The 23,455-nt window shown below is 34.5% G+C and overlaps 1 protein-coding gene across 1 annotated transcript in view; it reads right to left on the bottom strand.

Annotated features, from left to right (window-relative positions):
- LOC137920437 (dystrophin, isoforms A/C/F/G/H-like) overlaps positions 1–23,455 on the bottom strand; it is a 508,054-nt gene that overhangs the window by 118,016 nt on the left and 366,583 nt on the right. The window contains 2 exon segments of the mRNA XM_068763802.1: positions 753–897; positions 17,791–17,963. Coding sequence (XP_068619903.1) covers positions 753–897; positions 17,791–17,963 — 318 coding nt within the window.

The following is a 23,455-nucleotide window of genomic DNA, read 5'->3' as shown; positions in this document are numbered from 1 at the left end:
AGGCGCTTTTCAGTAAGCATTATTTTCTGAAATATTTTTTTTATTAAGAACTTTTTTTTTAAATTAAAATCGAGCTTCACTAAACGGTTGAAACGCCATGACATACAAAAACTTCGTGACAGATGAAGGATGAGATGTCTCCCGCTGAGGAGCGCATTATACGAGATAAAGGAAAAGGATATCTACTTAAAGTCTGAGACTGATAGCAGATAAATACGGAGAAAAAAAATTAAATCGTACAAAGAAATTTCATGACGTCATATAACCTTTCTGTTGTATTGAAAAGAAAGCTTTGTCAATTACGAATAATAAATGATAAAATAATGAAAAAGATGTCAAAATATTTAACAAAATGGTGGATATTTTATTAACAATATCTAGAATTTGAGTTTTGAGTTTTAAGGCTGTTCTCATAATGACAAGAGATATATAGTCTTTTTCTTTAACATACCTCACGGAAATAATGCGGCAGTGTTGAATATCCGGGTAGTGAATAAATTCTTTAAAAATCGTACATAACTGTCTATTGAAGTCATGAAGGTATTGTACATGATTAATGGACGGAAGTGAGTTACTGCCTGAGGTGATTTTCTTTCCATGAAATGACCATAATAACTATGTAACATTGACAAATACAAGAATTCCGTGACGGTGTTCCGTATGGAACATTCATACGGTATACTCAACACATTAATTTTTCATTTCTATTTGGAAAGGAAATCTCTTGTACATAAAAACACTATATAACCCACCTGCTGTTTCACCAACGCAGCCAGGTCTCCGCGAGGTGGTGCCAGCGCGTTCAGTTCGGTCTCCTTCCTGATTACCCACTCGGTCAGCTCGCGCAACGACAGAAGCAGCGCCGACCAGTGCTCTGCGTTACTCTCCAAACGATTCCTGGGAAAGAACGTACATCAGCATTAATTATATAAGGTATGGCTGTTGTGGGATTTGTTAGGATCCAGATGTAGCCGTTAGCGATGGATGGTTCAAGCAAAGGCTCACATGGAATCAGTCCTGCATATGAGAGAAGCGTTTCAGTGGGGGAGTGTTTCTTTAGTTTAGATATTTAATGTACAGGGTGATTGGTAATAGCTGTAAAAAAGCTTTTAGGATACAGATAAAATTTATTTATTCGATACTGGAACTTTTAACAGAATTGTTATTGATCGTCTATTTATAACTTATTTATTTTTTAATCTGTATTATTTTTGACTCCACTCTACTTCGCATGGTGTTATAGTGGAGAAGAAGTAGGAAGAAACTCCACAACAACACGTCTTTTAATAAAGTTTAACACTACAGATTTATACATATACACCTTCAGACATAGCCTAAATAAAATCAAAATATTCAAGCGACATCACTGCCAAGAATTCTTGTCATTTAAATATTAGTTTATTGAATAATAACCCTTTTCCCTTAATTTACTTTTAAATTGCGTTTTGAATTTTGTAAATGGTAGTCCAATAACATTTTGCCTAATTATATTAAAAATATGATTTAGTTTATTATAAATTAATTAGACTTTTTGCAGTATATACTTTGGTACAGCTAGTTTTTCACGGTGCCTTGTAAATACACTATGGAAGTCCTCTATTTTTTGGATTTATTACTATTATTGTAAAGAGTTAAATGTTAATCTTAATTGCTGTCAATATATGTGTGGTATATGCTATCTAAAAATTAAAGGTTTGAGATTAATTATAAAAAACGTAATGATAATATAATAACAAATATCTTTTTACAAATTTGGATTAATTATTTAGAAATTAATTTTTGTTTACTGTCTATCCACGCAGACATTTGTAGAAGAAATAAATGAATGTAATATATTTATTTCAGAGTGTCACATGACAAATCAGCTATAAATTTAAAGTTTTTATACTTATGCTAAATTACATATAAATATACAAAATGTCTTATAAGAAATAAATTATAAAAGTTCCAGCGCAAAAGAAAGTCATGTATTAATAATACGCTCTCGCGTTTTGACAACTCAAGCACAGAGTAAGAAATAGTTACGTTATAACAGTGCTATATAGCAAGATAGCATTGTGCCGGAGCGCTATATCAAAAACTTGGCGGCCGCGCGGCGCGCCGGGGATGCAGCAATTGTTGAAATTTGGCCCCGTCTCCGCTGTGTAATATGTCTAAGCTGCTACTTTAGATAAAATAGTGATGCTACACAACCATATCGATAGATTTATTTCATTTTGAAATATATTATACAGCTCTAATCGAAACTTTTAAATGGCGTTCTTATATTTATATTGTCTTATTATAATTTAATGCAAGTGTAAGTTTTTCATAAATTGTTAATAAAAAAATAAACAATATGCTAAAACTAATATAAACTATTTTTTTGTAAATTTAAAACGTGAAATTAAATTTTCGTTTTTTCTTTTTATTTCTGTAATATAACTGTATGGAAAGTATAAAATCTCCAGTAAGAAAAGGACCAATATTTAGCAACTTCCGCACTTGCAGTAGTAGTCGTGCAATAAAGTGCACCGCCCACCAGCCCGCTGATAAATGCATATGCGGCAAACAATGCGAATCACACAACTGTCACTCAACAGTGTTTCAACCCTCGTGAATATTGGTCCTTTTCTTACATTCCATTAAATGTATAAAATCTCGTCTATCATAAATTTAACAGATATTTTTTTGATTTACTTACTCTACTTAAACAAATTTAATACGACCCTACGAACACTGCGCAAAAAACTGTGAGTAAGTTCCAAGTTATTTTTTGGTTTATACGCTGATAGTGGCCACATGTGACGTGATCAAATAGTTTTATCAACAATTTATTTCACTTATTTCATCAATTTATTCCAGCCTTACGCCGCCCGCATCTATTGTCATCCCACTACATTAAATTTATCTTCGATAAAGAATTATTGAAATTTTATATGTAATATACAAAATTTAGAAGAAAAATATGAGAGATTGGCTTATTTTTAAAAGGTTTTATTTAGTTCGACCCGTACGGAATTTATTTGGATCAAAATTAGAAATTGAAATTTAAGCACCTTCCCGTTGTCAGATTGATCTGAAATTTGGTACACACATTTAATTTAGATGACAATACAATATAATAAAATTAATAACATTATAAATCTAAGATGGCCGCCGATACAAAATGGCGGATTACGTATTTTTCCTTAACCCCCTCAATATGGGTATCAAATGAAAGGGCTACACTAGTAAAACACGATGATTATGTCAAAATTTAAAATTCAAGATGGACGCCGTTCCAATATGGCGGACTAGGTACATATTTTTCGACAACCACCACAATAAGGGTATCAAAAAATCGTTTAACTTAAAAGTTTTTTAAATGTATTTATTATCGATATAAAAATCCTCAATTCGCATCACTAGAGATAATCTATAAGTCGCGCGTTTAACTTGAAATTCGCACGCGCTCGTGTCGCACAGGCCGCGGATTTAAATATGCGATACTTTACAACTCCCCTTGTAATTGAATAAAGAGCGGCTTTAACTTCGCACGATAACTTAATCCTTCATTAACTTTAACTTCATCAAACTTTGCGTTTTAATTAGTTAACTTTAAGCAGCGGATGAGGGATTTTTGTGATTCAAACGTGGTATCACAACGCGTGAGTGACAGAGATTACTCTCTAAGACGTCAGTAAGTTAAGTTTAAGTTTAAGTTTGCGGTAGTCAAGTATCTACTTGATAAGGCAAGTTGGAGATACCGGGAACAGTGATATAAAATTAAGGTTTTTCCTAAATATGACACGAGATTTATATATTAATTGCGGGCAGCTTCAGAGCTCGACTTAAAGTTATTTTTTATAAGTTCATCTAAGTTACACTACGAGAGATAATTACTCTGTTAGTTGATTTATATGTATCGCCACCTCCTTCGACAAAAATGACAATCGTTGTTGACATTTTTATGGGGTTTTTAATATTTGCAATCTACGAGTTCCAATGCACCTTGCCAATTTTTCCATAATTTTCTAACTCAAAATGGCGGTGATAGGCAACAATAAACAAGGTAAACTACACTAGAATAAAAAGATTATATAATATAAGTACAAACTTCACTCCTATTCGGCTACGAATAGATACAATTATGTTCTTATAAATATTTTCACTGCTTCATGTAGCCAAAGTCTTTGAGATATAACCAATATATAGTTTTTCGGCTCTCCTGTAAAGTTATATTTTCCGACTTATCATTTTATTCGGTGGTAGCCGCGATATATCATAATCAAAGTAATCAGTACCTTCTGGACCAAGATATAGAGTTGAATTTCGTTTATTGTATCAAATATAGACGTACGTACATATAATTCGATGTATTAATTAATTAAATTCAATTAAAAATATCATTATTTAAGTAGGCATCAACATTATAAGCAGTAAGGTACCACCGAGCGGCTCGGAACGCCGTTCTGTTGAGAGGAGTCAGCCAGAACCTCAACAGTTGCGTTAATAAAATGAAATTTAACAATTTTACACGTATACATTATAATATCAATCATATAAATGGGTCAACAAACCAAGTATTACACATTTTAAAGCAAAACTCTTTAATGCTATAGTAAGATTTATTTAATAATATACTTTTGATTTATAATTTAAAGTAAGAAAAGAAGGGTCTAAAATATCTTGGAGAACTTTATATATGTATACACTCATATAGTTTTACTTTTAAAAGATGAAATGTATGCGTTAAAAGTTTATTTTTATTTATTACATTTATCACATATCTGTCACTATTTTAAATTTAATATTTTAAATAAAAGCGCATAAATAATTTTTTTTAAGAATGTATTGACAATCAAAAATTTTGTCATATTTTTTTTTCCACGAAATTAACAAGGCATGCATGCTTGCATTTAATTTTTGTCATGAACATAACATACAGGGTGATTTGTTATATGTGTAAAAGCTCTAAAGGGTGAACGTATATCTTATTTATTGATAGTTAATATTTGGTTCACCTTATCCTAAAATCATTACTTTCAGAAATAATAAATAATGTACTGATAATAAAGTAAGAAAGTGTTTTTAAAATTCGATTTTCGAAGACTTTGTTTTATCAAAAGTAATTGGCATGTTACAGTTAAAAAATTATATAGTCATTAAATAAATGAATATAAACCTTCAAATATTTTTGTTCACAAATGAGCTATAAATTCACCTCTTTATAGCTTTTACAAATTTAATCAATCAGCCTGTGTACAAGCTCTCTTACTTCTCCAGAATAGTTCAGGATTCGGTTGGCAACCCTAGATATCTACCACACGCCCCTGCCTCCACAGTACACTAAGCGCATATTTGCTCGCTTGCATGTTTAAGTTGGCGACACGACCGCAGGGTGACGGAGGGGTGGGTAAGAGGCGCGAGGGGGAGTCCCTTTGTTCTCGACACCTGCAAGGGTTCTCGCAACTCGCAAAGTAGATATTTACACTGCCGCAGGCTCCGAGTGTCGAAAAATAAATGCCTTCACTTAAAAAGTTATGCGAAATGTAATTAAAATTAACACGAGGTCCTCGTGATGTTTACTCTTAAAGACCTTACTTACTTTTCTTTTTACTCTTAAGGTGTAAAAGTTTTTAAAGGGTGACATATTTCTAATCAACCTCTATAAAGTTATTATTTTGTAAATATATAACAATAATCATTTTTATTCTATTAAAATGCGACAAGCCAATCATTTCTGGCAGCACAAGGTCTGCAGGGATAGTGTGTAAATAATTAATTTTAATCTGTTGTAATATGAATTTTATAAACGCTTTTATTTACTATAATATCATTACGCTATTTATTATTTCTGAAACCGTTGATTTCTAATTATATACATATTCAACCCGTCAAAGTTTTTAAATCCATATTCAATCATGTAGAATGATGTAGCGGTATCTGTTTATCCATATCTGTCCCTCCAGTTTGAAGACTGCCACTGTTCAAAGATGCTCATTGCAAGTCATAGGATTCCTTTAAAAATATCTATATATATAGAGGGATATACCATAATCGCCAAACTTGGCAAGCGTGTTGGCGATCGCAGTGTGGTATTATGTTACGCAGAGAACGCTGGTTTCCATCCTCTGGAAACTTGTAAGCAGTAGAAATCCTATATAATTAAAGCAATGTATAATTTCAATGGAACGTAAGTCGTCTACATATTATTCCGAGCTCCGACATCGAACTGAGGTTAGTGTTGACCCCTTGGTGCTTGGTGTTAAAACCGATAGCACCGACCTCACCGGGATCGAAATGGGCCTCGACCTAGTAAAGTAACATTGTTTATAGCCTCCCGACTCTCGGAGCTCCACAGTGAGCATATCCTTGCCGGATTCGGCTAGGCTGGCTTGGGCCTTAAAGGCGTTCAGGCATAATCCCGCGGATGGTAGCTTCGCACCACCGGCCGCTCGGCCGAGTGCATGAACCAAATGTCCGAAACTGCGGTTCCTCTCGTACTGCGCAGTATTACTATAGTGAAATTATATAAGATTGTGTCCAAGAAATCGAACCCGCGATTTTTGATTGCAAATTTCATGAGAATGCTCAGCAGCGCCCTCAACGTGCCACAATACTACTGCCATCGCTAACTTGCCTGCCAACCGTGGAGGTTTTCGGTATATTTCATCATAGATATCATCTAGAAAGGCCTATACATTGCACGGTTGAAACGAGACGTTACAGGAGTAGCATGTACGAATAACACGCTTAAATTTTTTAATAAGTAGAAATAGACTCAGTAGTAATTTAAAAAAAATAATTTTGTTAGTGACTCTGACATGACCATCGTTTCAGCAATAGGACGTCCACTTTTGGACATAGATATAAAACTGATTGGATACAAGCGTTTTGTATCAATGCATATTATAATTACTAACAATGAGATTTTTTACATATGTCCATTCTCGACAGTTTCATTTGCACAGATGTGCATGCAAAACATATATTTAACTATATAATAATAAATTTTTAACATTTACGCTATTCATAGTATAGCAGATTGGCAAATTAAAGTAGTAATGAACAGACACACAGCGTGCAGAAAACATGACCGCACAATGGGCGGTTGAGGTTCTGGAGTAATGACCACGGGCGGGCACAAAAGACGCCCGCCCACGAGGCAGACAGACGATCTGGTTAAGGTTGTTAGAAGACGCTGGATGCAGGTTGCTTCCAAAGGCTCTTTGGGAAATCTATGGGCGAAACCTTTGTAGAGCGGTGGATATCCCACATGTGAAATACTGATGATGAAATTAACAACGCGGTCATACAACATATAAACGAACATTTAAATAAATAAATACAATAAAAATAACACCAATCATATATACTATTAAGTGGGTATAAAAACCAAAGTATATGGTACACATAAAATGATTTTATATGTATGGCCATAAAAACAGAGATAAAGATGCTTCGTGGGTAAATCGCTATTTTATTTCACTAGGAAATCACTACACGAGCGTTTACGGCGCTGGATATGCAGATTGAGGCGGGAAGGGTCCGTTTGGGCCACAATAGCGGAATTGAAAACGTTATAAAAGATATATTCTTACGTCGTTAACATTAGCTAAGTATATATATAAATGTATACTCCTTGCAGTGGGCGCTTTCTATCAATATGGTATATATATTTTATATAGTATGTATGATAAAAATTCAATAAATGTTTATTTAAATGATGAGAATCCTTGGCAGTGACGTCATATTATTTTGATTTCATTTAGGCTATATATGATAAAGTGAAGTGTATATGTATAAATCTGTATTGTTAAACTATGTTAAAAATTGTTGTTGTGGATTTTCTTCCTGCTTCTTTTACACAACAACGTCACCATGCGAAGCAGAGTAGAGTCAAAAATAAAATTAATTATTTAGTTGAAGATCAAAAAGAGTGCTATTAAAAGTTACTATGTGTTTCGATGAAATATATTAAATATGGTAATAAAAAACAATAAGTCGAAGTGTACGTTTTTGTTTTGATAACGATACAACTCGACACGCCCCCCATGGTTCCCCGGGGGCGTGTTTTATGTGTGCAGGGGGGAATAAATTCATCCTTATGGTCACAGTAATATATCTCTTCGGGCGCATAGCGGTGCAATGTCTGCAGTGCCTCTGGTGAACGTTTATGGGAGCGTCTCTTGTAGACGGGTCTATAAAACGAGCTTTATGTTCCGGAACAACTTTGTTATTATAAGAGTGAATGCCTTACGTCCTATTAAGCTCCAGGCTTTGTAATAATCTAAATTAAAAAAGCTTTAAAGCTTATCTCCAATCATATATATATATATAAATATATATATAAGAGATAAAAACATCCCTATCACATAAATAAGATAGGGGAACGAAAGACCCCAAATAACGAGGGCCATAAAAAATATACAGTACACCCTGGCGAAAAGTTAATAAGTATATATATATATATATATATATATATATATATATATATATATATATATATATATATATATATATATATATATATATATATATACAAAACTCCACAAATCAATAGTAATGATAGTGGACAATATTTAATTTTAATATGTAGTAATCCGAAGTTTTAAAACAATTTGTCATACTACACTAATATTACTTTATCTATTATTTTTTGAAACCATAGACTTTCCGCCAGTGTGCACTGTATATTTTTTATAGCCCCCGCTATTAGGGGCCTTTCGTTTCCCTATCTTATTTATGGGACAGGGACGTTTTTGTGTTTTAATGATTCACTTTCTTTTCTTTTTTATTTTCATGCTCTTCTGTCATACTTCACATGATCTATCTTTCTTCTATTTACATTCTACAGTTTCTATGTTTATTTTTCTTACTTTCTACCGTTCATTCATCGCCTCACTTCATTCGCCTTGTTCCTTACTATTCCAGGGGTGTACTGTATATTAAGTGGTAGCTAACAAATTAAATTTTCAGCATTTTAAACCTTTGACAACTGTAACTAATCTACGTGTATCTTCTTTTTAGCTGATAAACGCCAACTGCAAGGCGTAGATGTTCCCAAAAATTCACTACCCACATCGCGTCTACCTGTTCCTTGTCAAGAATGGCAATTCTTCGAGCTAAGCCTGCGATCTTAGTTCTTCTGTTGATCTCATTTTTTACTCGTTGTCACAGTAATGTCAATGAATTAAATACTTTAATAAAATGTATACAGTATTGTGAGAATAAATCCACTGAATGATTGACAAATTCTTCAAAGTTGTAGCAGTTGAGAATGTTCTAGATCGTTGCGGACCGTCACAGCGAGCAAGTATTTAGTAGAGATTGTTCGTAAATCTAATCCGCCATACTTCAGCGCAAACAATTCCGAGAATCCGCGCCGGGGCGCGCCCAACAACGACAAAGTATTCCCATACGTCGCAACTAAAATTTCAAAGAAAGCAAAACTTCCCGGCACGCTTCACCCCGAACGCGCATCAAAGACGGAAAATATTTCGCTGAATCAACACTGACGAGATTTTATGGAAAATTTTCACGAATGCGTTACATACAGGTTAAGTGTTCTGCGGTCTCGCGGGCATTGAGTGCATACAGCCTCCGCCTAGGGTATCAAAGGATTAAGGATCGACTGAAACTTTTGGCAGATCCCACGTTGCGGCTGACTTGTTCAGCTCTAGTGGAACACGAAATTCTTTGATATTTGAATAGTTGCTGCCAACACTGTGAATTCAAACCACTCCGGTACTCTGGAATAAATCGTCCAAATGAATGCACACGTAATGCCCCCTTCTTCGATATATTAGTTTATATATACATGATGATTGGTAACATGCGTAAAGCCTTAAGAGGCTTGAGTGTACAGGTCAACTATTCTTAACTAGATGTCAGCCACTCGTTTCTGGTGACTCGCAACGATTTTTGTAAAAGTATTATTAAAATATATATTTTTTTCTAAAATAAATGTAGCGCTAGTTACTCCTAATTACATTAGCTATCTACCAGTATAAGTCATGTTCAAATCGGTCCAGCCATTTCAAAGATTATCCGGAGCAAAAAGACAAAGAAAGGAATTAATTTAAAAAATGTATTTGGTATCAACACCGTATATATCAGTCGATATTTGATTGTCATTTGGTAGCTTTATGTACTTGGAAGATGTTTTATACTAGATAGAAAAAAGTTGTTGATAACGAAGGTGAATATATTGTTGATTAGATATAAAAACTTGTTAAAAATGTAGTCATGTGAATTTAACTTTAACGACATTACTTTCCGGTTCGCCTAGTATATTCGTATGCATGTATTAACGTGCGGTTATTTTAATATTACAAACACACGCTCCAATTCTATATTTTTGTATGCATTAATAAGTAAGAAAAGGACCAATATTTAGCCACTTCCGCACATGCAGTGGTAGTCGTGCAATAAAGTGCCAAACACAGAGTCAAACAACAAAAGACTCTGTGTTTAGCACTAATCGGTGTAACATAACTCCTGAAGATGCCCCGTGGAGGGGTACTACACGTGTTAAGTGATTTGACGGTGGCGGTTGTGTGATTCGCATTGTTTGCCGCATACGCATTTATCAGCGGGCTGGCGGGCGGTGCACTTTGTTGCACGACTACAACTGCATATGCGGAAGTGGCTAAATATTGGTCCTTTTCTTACTTAGGATGGACTTTCCGCGAGGTAACGCCTGATTCCATTAAAATAGTATGCATTAATGTATGGCTTCATATATAATAAAAAGCGTAATGAAAACAATAAGAAAGTGTTTTTAAAATTTGAAATACCATAAATAAAAGTTTTTTTTTTAATATTTGTCCCAAGACTTTGTACTGCCAGAAGTTATTGGCCATTCTCAATTCAATTGGAAAAATTAATTAATGTGAAATAAATTTTCAGAATGACCACTTTATACAGCGTGTATTGGAAATAGAGATAAAAGTTTTAAAGCTTTTTATTGCATAATGAGCTATTTGAATAAGCCAAATCAACTACGACAGATTTTTACAGTGTTTAAAATATCCTTAATATATAAATAGAGTAATTCATATTGAGGCTTTATTATCACTTAAAAGTACCTTCATATATATACTATAATATGATTTTAATAAACTTTAATTTATGATATTTTAAAATTTATGGCCAGATATTTTGAACACACTACACGTGAGTGTTTATACAATTGTCTAAAAAGGAGTTATTAATTTTATATAGCTTATGTGTTTAATTTGAATTACTTTTCAAATCAAAGTAGGAGATTCTATTTAAGATAAATAAAATAAATTCGTAATTCACTTCATTAATAAGGAACGAGACGGGCCGCCATTGCAGAGCTTTAAATGTCTCCGAAGGATATAAGAGCTTATAAGATGATAAAATACAATAAGGCGATTTACTGTAACCGCCTCCTCGTTGCCTTACGCAGTTCTCCCTCCCCCTGGTTGCCCCCTTCTGGGGGGCAATTAATCATAGAATAAAAACATCGATGAATTAATTAATACCAAAAGCATTAAACATGGACAGGGTACAGCGGAGCGTTAAAAATTGAACTTTATTACGGTGAGTTACGACTGCTTTCCGAACGATTGGGCGCGAAAAGATTTATGATATGTTAGGACGAAATGATTAATTTGGCCGGCAAGCGACCCGCGCAGGCTACGGGCTTTTCGCCACTGAATAGCCGCGCAAACAAGACTGAGAAATAACTTCATTACGTATTTTTTTTTAAAATGTCCGTCACTTTGTTTTTCATATTAATTATGAAGTGAAAGAATCCTATTCTGAAATTTTCACATCCAACATACAAATTCAGTGATTTATTTTTATAGCTTAGATTTATTTTTTAGCTTTAAATGGATGAACGTATATCTTATTCGCTGTCAAATACTGTATGGTATTCTATCCAAAAATAAATGTTTTCAGAAATAATACACAACGTAATGATAATATAAGAGAAAAATAAGTTTTAATAATACGGATTATTACATACTAAAATTAATAATTGTACTTGTAGAATTTGTACTGTCAGAAGTTTTTAGCCTATTGTATTATATATAGTAGTATGATCACTGTATACAGGTTGATTGGAGATAGGATAGGATTGTAAAAATATTATAGATTTTTGCTGAAAAATGAGGTACACATATAATAGCTGATCTAACACTAGTTCGTCTTTCTTAGCAATAAGTAATCAATTCGAAGCTAAAAAAGTTAAGTATTGCAAATGCAAGCCGCAATGTAAATTATTTCCTTATTAAAAATTTATTAAAAAGATGAACGAAGTAGTCATTCTCAACTTATGGCTTAGCCAACAGAATTTTATTTATATTATATATATCGTCAATTTATTATCTATTTATTTATTTTATTTTATTTACTGTACTCTACTACTGACTCTGCTTCGCAAGGTATTATAGTTGTGGAGAAGAAGCAGGAAGAAACTCCACAACAACACATGTTTTAATAAAGTTCAACACAGATGTATACATATACACTTTATCAGATATAGCCTAAATGAAATCCAAAATAGCCAGGCGACATCCCTGCCAAGGATTCTTGTCATTTAAATATTTCTTTATTGAATAATAAGCTTTTTCCGTAAATTTACTTATAAAATGCATTTTGAATTTTATAGTAGTCTAGTTAGTAAAGTTTTGCGGAATTTTATTAGAAAATATGATTTGATTTATTAGAAATAAATTAGTGACCTTTTGCGTGTTAATTTAGATGTGATAGTAAAATTTTAAAATATGACTCCGCCATTTTCATGGCCCGACGATATGAATCGTTCGATCGAAATCGGTAAGGATATCCGTTAGGGGTGTGAAATGAATTTTCTGACGGCCATTCATCGAGCTGTCGGTTGCGTCTGGCCTTTTATTAATTGACTAAAATTAGGTCGTTGATTAAATTTTAAGTTAAGAGCGAAAGCGGCTTACGATGATTTGTTCACAATTCCTTCGATATTTGGCTAAAGGTTTTTTTTTTTACAAATTATTTCTGATTACAGATGTAAAAAACTAAAATTATATCAAGGTTATACAGCAAGTTATAATATTCTGGTATACAGGCAACTTCATTTAAAAATGTTATATACGAGTACATATATGCGAGGTAAGGCTTTGAAATGCATTTGTAGCTGCGTAGCCATTCGTACCCATCGTTTCTTGCTCCAGAGGTGTTTTCGAATCCTTTTTTCGGTGCACCATCTTGCTTGGGAATGTCGGGGCAAATTTTTTATTGACTCATACATGTTCCGTCACACGAGCTCATTGCGTATTACTTATTGTTAAATATCTCTGTTAGTAAAACCCGCGAGAAGTCTAGTTCACGGGAGTGTATTGTAATATCACATAGCTTCCAAGCCAGGAAGAAAATATAACTTCAATTCTGATATATGTGGGAGAAAAATGGCAACATTAGGATAGAAAGATGGAAGGATTGACATTGACAGATGACAGTTGTTATGTGGTTAGGAGAATGACATTCAAATAGTTGTATTAAATAAAGTTCTAGAAATATATTCGAGTGTTTTTACATCGAGCATCCCACCATATATAAGCTTTATTAAACGGTTTTATTTAGTTCGACCCGTACGGAATTTATTTGGATCAAAATTAGAAATTGAAATTTAAGCACCTTCCCGTTGTCAGATTGATCTGAAATTTGATACACACATTTAAATTAGATGACAATACAATATAATAAAATCAATAACATTATAAATCTAAGATGGCCGCCGATACAAAATGGCGGATTACATATTTTTCCTTAACTCCCTCAATATGGGTATCAAATGAAAGGGCTACACTAGTAAAACACGATGATTATTTCAAAATTTAAAATTCAAGATGGACGCCGTTCCAACATGGCGGGCTAGGTACATATTTTTCCACAACCACCACAATATGGGTACCAAAAAACCATTTAACTTAAAAGTTTTTTAAATGTATTTATTTTTTCGTAAAAATCATCACTGTTTACTGAACGGAAGAATAAACATATCGACACTTGTTAATTAACAAAGACATTACGCAATTACTGGAATCCCTCGGTCGGCTGCCAATTACGCGTAACAGATCCAACACACGGGACGTTGCGATTGTCAATGTATATGATAATGCGGTCAAATTGGAGCGCTCAGCGCCTTGCATTAATCGGTAGACATGGCACGCGAGGCTTTAATTGGACGGACTTAATTCGGTCTATGTCCAGTAGTTGACGTACAATGGTTGAATGACGATGAATTCAGTCAGGATAAAGACGCTGGAATATGAAAGCGCAACAAGGTATCCATTGCAAATTATCTTTCGAATAGGATTCTACTATGTCAATGAAATTAAAATAGTTTCTTTTACTGTCTACTCATATGATAGATAAATTTTCTATCATCATTCATCATTTATTCCTATGTGGGGCAGAGGGCGTCCACAGTACGTTGCCATCCCCAGCGATCTTTCGCCTCGCGCTTTACTTCGCTCCCCGTCATTCCAAAAATCCATTTTCTATAGAGAAGCCATGAGAAGGTTTATGTTCGGAATTTCCCAAGGAAGTCTAATCAGAAATGACGAGATCTATAGACCAACATAGCCTAGAAGATTAGCAGATGCAGCCCTGAAGACCAAAGACTAAAGAGATTGAGATAAGAAGGAAGGTAGAGTGACAGCATCGCCACCCTGATACTGCGAAGAGGTCATATAGAAAGTCATAACTAGGTACAAAACCTAACGTCGGCTAATAGTGGTACATAGCTATGATATGGTGATAAGAAAATAAATTATTACAGCTGAAATAAACAAATGTAATAACAAAAACAATAAAATATAAGTATGAATAATAAAAATATAATATTTTGAGAAATTTGACGACGAATAGAAAGCTATGTATAAGCCGAATGTAAATAAAACTTATATAGTGAAAGATATTGTAAAGGAAGGACGAAGAGAGAATGCGAGCTTATGTGAAGGATAAAAGAAAAATAAAGAACAAAAAATGAAAAAAAATCGAATGCCCCAAAAAAGGAAGCCATGAAATAAAAAAAGAAGTTCAACGAGTTTAAGTGGTGCTAGGCAGGCCGCGTAAAACGCAGAACAGATAGCGGATACAGCCTTAAGACTCTGCAGTGGAGAACATGGAACGGCAAGCACGGTGAAGGAAGTCCACCTAGCGACTTTTGGGATCTTTATAAGGTCGTCAGAACGCTGAAGTAGAGTTCTGTATCTCAGCTGTGCGTTTATCAAGCTGACACCAAAACTAAATTTCTCCATCAATTAATACAGTGAACTGCACTTATATACAGAATTCTGCCAGAATAAACAGCGAAAGAATAGAATTTGTCATTGTTGTCATCGCTTCTGAAAGGCATAGGTCTCCTCAAAGATACCTATAGGGAGATATACCATAATCCCAACGCTGGACATGCGGATTGTTACAATACGTAGAGGGCGTTGCTGTCTATCCTCTGGGAACTTGATTGTGAACAGTGGCAACCCCATAAAAATGATGCACAAAGTGTAATTTATATATAAGACTGTGTCCTGGGATTCGAATCCGCAACTTACCATCGCATGTCACAGCTATTACCGCTGAGCTACCACTGCTGAAAGTAAATAACTAAAATTTATTGTCGCAGTAAAAACTACGATCAAATCGCCGTAATAAACGTGCGACACGCTCCGTTTAATTTTAGAGCAAATCGCGTTTATTTGACCGCATATCTCTTTATATTTTTCACATTTGTTATACTGTATATTTTGTAGTTGACCAAAGACTTTTATAATCCTTATCTGAGCATATTATCCCTTGCTGTTCTATTTCTCCGGACTCCTCTGTATCAGCGGATAGACATCCACTGAAAGATATAGCTTCTCCCAAGGATCGCCAAGATGACCACGTCTTTCCGCAACCTTAGCTCGTAGATGTCTTTTGGAGAGAGCTTAGACAATAAAAGAAAAATCGGATTCCTTTAGCATCTCTAAATAAATAAATAGTAATGTACCACAAATTATATGTAAAATTTTCCGTTGTAATTTTATCTGTTGAGAGCGTATGTTACTGAATAAAAATTAAATATATTGTGACGTTTATATTCATACGTAGAAATATATGACGAGCGGCGATTCAAGCGGACAGTTTTTGAACGTGCCTCCCAATGTGAATGCCGCGTGCGTTAGGGCGGCGACGCACTGGGCGGACGTGTTCCGACCGTTACGAGATCTGCATTTCTAATCACATACTAACGACTTAAAGACTTTCACTATCTTTCTTTACTTCAGATATTTTGCTTATCCCTTATATTAAAATGTATTTATATAACAATGATAACTTTTATTCAACAAACATTATCTACTTTTATTGAATTAATTTTGTTGCCTGTCAATTCTTTACTTAGAGACTACATAATACTTTAAAATTAATACTTACACAGGATGTTCGGTTATTGATGTTTTATTGAAAGGGTAAATACATAGCTCGTTGACCAGCAAAAAGATTTTTACAAATAATTCCAACCTGCCTATGTAAAATATTGTAATTTATTTTCAAATCATTTTGACTTTGATACCAGTAAACAATTATCCTGTGTAATAAAAAATATGTACATTTTAATTCATAACCATAATAGAGGTCAATAATAGATATTATCCTTGTAATTGCCTATTTAATCTACTTTTAATTACTACATAGTGTAAATGTTTAGTTACTATTATAATGAATTAACAGTATGGAAATGTTTATTTAATGACCCATATCATAAAGGCTTTAAAAGTGAGGTAAATTAAACTTATAAAAAAAAAGTAAATTAAAATATTCCAATAATCCAAATGTATCACAACCCTTATTTCCGATGTTCACATGTATTTTCCCGCGCTGAGCGGCGATCTGTCATTTCGAGTTTGACGTTTAAAAATGTGTTCGGAAACGCGCCGTTCCGTTACAACATTACAACAAGAATCGTTCGTGTCATTTTTTTTGTGTAATTCGAAAATATCGCGCGTGTGACATGACTGATCATTATTTTTGTACGTAGCGCCGGCTGAATAGATTATTCTTTCGCATTTTTATACAGCTATGGGGAAGAAAACATTTTTTTATTCTTTTTAAATAATATTTGTGTATAATAAGAATTAAAAGTAATATTTACGTAAAATAAAAAATAATTATTAATAAAATCAACGAATATTCGAATCAATCGAACCGTTCGTTCTTATTATTCAATAAACGAATATTAAAATGACACGAATCTTTGACGGCCATGTCACTCGATTATTTTGATTTAATTTAGGCAAGTGTTTCTTAACGTGGGGCAGTCGCCCTATTCTTATAGGCAATTTGATTGTTAAGACAATCGGAAATGGAGTCTACGTGCTTTTAATTATTTCGTTCTAATATAAAAATTATATATGTTACATAAGGGAGTATATGAATTTTGGAAAGTTTTAGGAGAGGCATAGAACAAAAAAGGTTGGGAAACTGACTGATTTTGGCTATAACTGATAAACTGTATAGGTATTAATCTGCGTTGTTAACCTATTAATAGATAAACTTTTCTGGAGTTTCTTTCCACTTTTCCTCCACAAATATTACACGTTCCCAAGCAGGATCAAGACAAAAAACAATCAATAACACTTCTGTCAAAAGTTCCTATTTTACATAAATTAATTTCATCTGTTTTTTCTGATGCGTGTAAAGGTGCGTGGGCAGTTCTGAAAAGGTTTCATTGGAAATTTCGATAGACATATGGACACCATTGGATAGGAAGTCTAATGGTTGAACGCTGTAATAATTACGGTAGTGTGGAGGTAAAAATAAACTAACCTTATAGCCATGCTCTTGGCCTTCAGATGGTGCCATCTCTGATTCATCTCGTCGAGTCGCCGCTGAAGCATAACAGCGTCCTCCTGCGAGGAGAGGGAGCCCAGGAGCCTCCGGCCCGTGCCCGTGAGCGACGCGTAAACATCGCGGTGTGTTTCGATCTCCGACTGCAGGTCCTGGAGCAACAGAATTGAAATAATTAGACCCTGGTTGAAGGCGGTGCCAGTGAGGTCGTCAAATATTTGAAATGGACTATTACGTAGATCTATAAAATTGTTCATTTATTCTACCTTTTTGCAATATAAATACAAATATAATTTATAATAATAACAGTACAATATCTGGATAAATATTAAAGATATTGAATTTTAAAAATAAATCTTTTAAATTGTTATTTACAATTATACAGGCTGTCAGTTAATATATAGCACACCCTTAATAAATCTAGTTACTGACAAAATAATAAATTTTAATTACTACGTCTTAAAATTTATTGTTGTTTATAATTTGTTGAGCAGTGGTAGCCCAGCGATAGAGGAATGAAACTTGTGATTGTAGGTCGCGGTTTCGATTCCCGCTACACAATCTTGTATAATTCATACTGTGCATTACTCATATAGGATTGACACTGCTCACAAACAAGCTTCTAGAGAATGATATCGCACTGCAATCACCAACCCCTTCAAGCTAGGCGATTACAGGATATCCCCCCGTAGATATCTTTAGAGCAGGCCTATGTCCTGGGTCTATGGGCTGAAAGAACGACGATATCTAATTTATGTATACATTGTATCCTCGTATTTAAGTACATGTTTACATTACAATATACAACATATGGTAATATATATTTATATAATTTTCTATATCCGCTGGTTAACGTCTTATCTCTGCACCACCTTAAGTTAATAGGTGAGAAAGTCTAAGTCATAAAAAAGTCCGACAAGTTGTAAACAGAGTAAATAAAGCAAAAATTTCGGAAATCAAATTTAGGAAAATGTATGAAGTTCTGCGGCGTAAGTGCTAATAATAATGGCATATATTCTACTGCATCCGTGAAAATTCGAATCGAACGTTCCAGAACATAACTAAACCAGTCGTTCACAGCCGACGGTGACAGAAATCTTTTTTTGTTATGTTAGCGCTTTTTGTTAGTCGATGTGACGAGAACTGCAAATACAAATCCCGACATACAAAGTGCTATTCACGTTCCGACAGCCCGTCAGCGGTGAGTCGCGCGAGCCTTAACGCTGCCATTCACGGGACGTTTCGGTATGTTTAATACCCCGCGGGTTGGGAAAAATTATGTCAGCGGCTGTGATGGAGCGACGGCCGTGCGAACAGAGCGTTCCGCCTTTCAGATCGCGTTCACAGCGTTTTTGTTTCCCCTTTACGTTGACAAGTGTATGTTACGTACGTACGTTTTTACAAGCGTTTACATATATAAATACATTTAAAAAACTTTTAAGTTAAACGAATTTTGATACCCATATTGTGGTGGTTGTGGAAAAATATGTACCTAATTCACAATATTGGAACGGCGTCCATCTTGCATTTTAAATTTTGACATAATCATCGTGTTTCACTAGTGTAGCCCTTCCATTTGATACCCATATTGAGGGGGTTAAGGAAAAATATGTAATCCGCCATTTTGTATCGGCGGCCATCTTAGATTTATAATGTTATTGATTTTATTATATTGTACTGTCATCTAAATTAAATGTGTGTACCAAATTATAGATCAATCTGACAACGGGAAGGTGCTTAAATTTCCATTTCTAATTTTGATCCAAATAAATTCCGTACGGGTCGAACTAAATAAAACCGATTAAAAATTGTTGACGTAACACAGTCGTTCACGTGGTTTGTGAGTTAATCTGAGCTTCTTGTGTGTGATAGTCGTCGTCAAACCATCCATAGACGTCCACTGGAAGGCATAGGCCTCCCCCAAGCACATCTATGGGGGCATATATCATAATCATCACGTTTGCCAAACAGGTCGACGATCGCACTGTATTTTGGTAAGCAGAGGACGCTGCTGTCCGCTGCAATCTTATTTAATTAATGCGTATAGTGTGAATTATGTAAGATTATATCCCAGGAATCGAACCTGTTATCTGTATATTTATTTATTATAATTTTCCGCAAGAAGAGTTTAGATCGGCAAGGGCAAGGAAGGATGTCCACTTATAAGATGTTACAGACGACCTTGTTTAGAAGATATCGGTTCCAGGTCGTTTCTTACGTGTTCTATAAGAAATCTTTATCTATGCCCATATTTATCAACATCTTTCAGCTATGTTGATGACGAAGAAAAACTGGCAGAATGAGAAATGTAAAGAGCTGTAGAACAGTCAAGGTCACCGATAAATCTCGAAGAACTACAGATTTGAAGCCGCTGTGGCAAAGGCTCAACACCCATGCAACCAACACTGCTGTTATGGGCGGAAGGTTCTCGTGGCGCAGGTAGACCCCTTACTGGTTACACTCGGGAAGGTGTTGAATACGTATGGCGTCTTGCAGAGAATGTCTATCAGATGACACGATGATCATAGTATATTAAATGGAATCAGGCGTTTCCTTGCGGAAATCCATCCTAAGTAAAAAAAGGACCAATATTTAGCCACTTCCTCACATGCAGTGGTAGTCGTGCAATAAAGTGCACTGCCCGTCAGCCCGCTGATAAATGCGTATGCGGCAAACAATGTGAATTACACAATCGCCACCGTCAAATCCCTCAACACGTGTTTCACCCCTCCACGGGGCATCTTCAGGAGTTATGTTACATTATTATCATAGAATAAATATAATATCTCCTTTGTTAAGTTGTACATTTGTATAATACCATCAATATCCTTCACCAGCCGAAAGCTCTCTGACTTCATGAACATTTTAATTGCTTTCGAGGATATCGCACGGCCGGTCCATTACTGCGAGTCGCACCGATCCATCTCGAGCCGCGGACGGCCGCGGAGATTTATGGCACCCGTAACGTACGCCGCGGCCGGTTTCAATTACCTTTTTTTGTGTTTGCATGTACTCTAGTATTATACAGACTGAGTTTTGGAGAGTACCTAGCGGAAGTACACTAAAAACTTCCATCTCTGTTCTTCCCTCGGACAACAAGACGCATGGATTCACGACATTCGTACACGGTTGAAATTCCTTCCACTAGCACTAAGCGTTTTGCTAATACTCGTGTAGTGCGAACAGCCAAGGAGTGTAACAACCTACCGTCTTTAATTCCTGCTAATTATAAAATAGGAGTCGTGAAGAAAAGATTGAACAGGTATCTTCTAAGTAAGCATGTAGCATCGAAGTCGTCATTGCTTAATATCAGAGGAGACAGAGGTGAAGTGCTTTTTTTTTTAATGGCCCCCGCTATTGGGAGCCTCTCGTACCCCCTATCTGGTGTGGGACAGGAACTTTTTGTTTTAATTTATTTAGTTTTTCACAATCTTTTTTATTTTCTTACTCTTCATTTATACATCTTAAGATCTTTCATTCAGTTTTCTTCCACATATCTTCTTTCATTCTCTTTCGCTCTGTGACCTTTCATTCGTCTCTCATTACACATTAACATTTTGTAATTTTATTTCTGTTTACTTACATTGTTTTTTCGCTTAACATTAATATCACATTATATATAATACATTATATCACATATCACATTAACATTTCTTATTTTCTATTTACATTTGTATTCATTTTCTTTAACTTTTATTTTTGTTAATTACTTTTATAATTTTTTCTTTGCAGTAGGAGAGGAAGTCGTCTTTGGTCTCTTTTTCGCTTATTAGGGAGGCTATGGTTTCCTCCCTGATTTTTACGCCTGACGGTCAAGTGCTTTGTATATATATATAAATAAGACAAAAACTAATAATTAAAAAATATGTTGAGATGGTACAATAGATGTTATCGCTCCAGGCGATCTCTATTTATGATGCTTGGATGGAAGTAAACCTTTGGATGAATATAACAGACATACACATTTATTATTATATTAGATTTTAGCAAATATTTTATTATTTTATCTATATAGAGGTGATTGGTTATAGATGCAAAAGCTTTTAAGTGATGATAATACAGCACATTTGTTAACAAAAAAGTTTAAAACCTTTTACACCTATTTCTAACTATCTAGTATAAAATGATATCTCTGAAATATGTTAATTTTTTTATTGGAACGAGACAGGCCGAAGTAACCAATAATTAATTTCAATATGTAATATTCGGAGTTTGAAAAATGCTGTGGTTTACTGTATTATCATTAGTTAATTTATTATTTTTGAAACTATTGGTTTTTAGACACGTTTTGCAACATATATATTGACAGCAAATGAACTATACATTCACGCTTTTAAATGTATGAAGAGTACATATTTTAATTATGGCGTGTCTAGTTGTTCATTACTCTATGCCGATGACAGGTGTGGTCAAGCCGGCGGGTCGCATCGCCCAACCGTCGGCGTAAATTTGCTTCGTAATTTTAATATCTCGTATGTTGCGTACATCCTTTTATATACTTTACAGAGGGTTTATTGAGAATAATATTTTGTAAAAAAACTTACTGAATGATAGAATCCTTGATTATTTGATGATTAAACGAATGTTAGACAGATTAATTTTGACAACCCGACTGATTGAACAAATAAATTTGATTTGTTGAATGATATAGTGACCGACATACTAATTGACAGTCATATTGTTTGACTGAATGACAACTGGAGGACTAATTGACTTTTGAACTGGCTGAAAGGCTGACAAATTTTTTGATTAGCTGAATTTCAGAAAGCCTGACTAACAGTTTGACTGAATGTTTTATTAGCTGACGGACTGGCTGCCAGGCCGCCTGGCTTTCTGCTCAAGTCTTTCAAACAGCTTAAATAGCAAAGTACACTAGTAAAGCATGTAATATATTTTTAAAAGAGCAAAAGTGCACTGGATTTTCTGTTCCCATTTTATGACTGGACGTCGAGACACACGCCTGTATCCGTTCCTTTGTTTCATTGTCCGCGTGCGAGCAACGCGTTTCCCTTCGTTGTTGGTCATGCGTGAAGCATGAGAGTGGAATAGATCTACTTTCTTATTTAGAAACTAGGTTAAAGTAAAACTTATTCAGGGTGAATGTGTAACACATTTGCTGTCATTTAATGTATGGTGTAACTTACAAAATTCAATGGTTTTAGAATAATAAAAAAATAATTAAGAATTCGGATTATTTTTTTTATTTAACTAGGATACATTCAAATATAATAGTTTCATAGTAACAAACAGTACAATGGGTGGTTTTATCACACAAGGCAATCTCTTACAGACAACCATAGTAAGGAAAAGGTAGAAGTACTAATAAAGGATAGAATTACTGCGTATTAAAAAATATATTATTTTCCATCTGTCTGTGCAAACTCAGTACTGACAGAAATTACAAGTCAGTCGCATTTTAATACGTGTTTTAGAGTGATTACTTTATACAGGTGATTGAAAATAGATGTTAAGCCTAAAAAGCTTTTTGGCTAAGAAATGAGTTGTATATTCAACCCTTTAAACCTTTTCATCTATAAGCGATCATCCTGTATATGGATCCTGTAGAAAGCAAACTCACATTTTCAATGTTTTGTTTTTATTTCCGGTGCCATCTTAGTTGTTTATAACTTTTTTAATATAAAAC

Source organism: Battus philenor, unplaced genomic scaffold (assembly GCF_028537555.1).
Source record: "Battus philenor isolate CCGP_79_NKW_IND1 unplaced genomic scaffold, ilBatPhil1.0.hap1 SCAF_18, whole genome shotgun sequence".
Classification (NCBI taxonomy): Eukaryota; Metazoa; Arthropoda; class Insecta; order Lepidoptera; family Papilionidae; genus Battus; species Battus philenor.
Note: the sequence above shows the minus strand (reverse complement) of the source record. Positions and strands in the feature narration are given on the sequence as shown.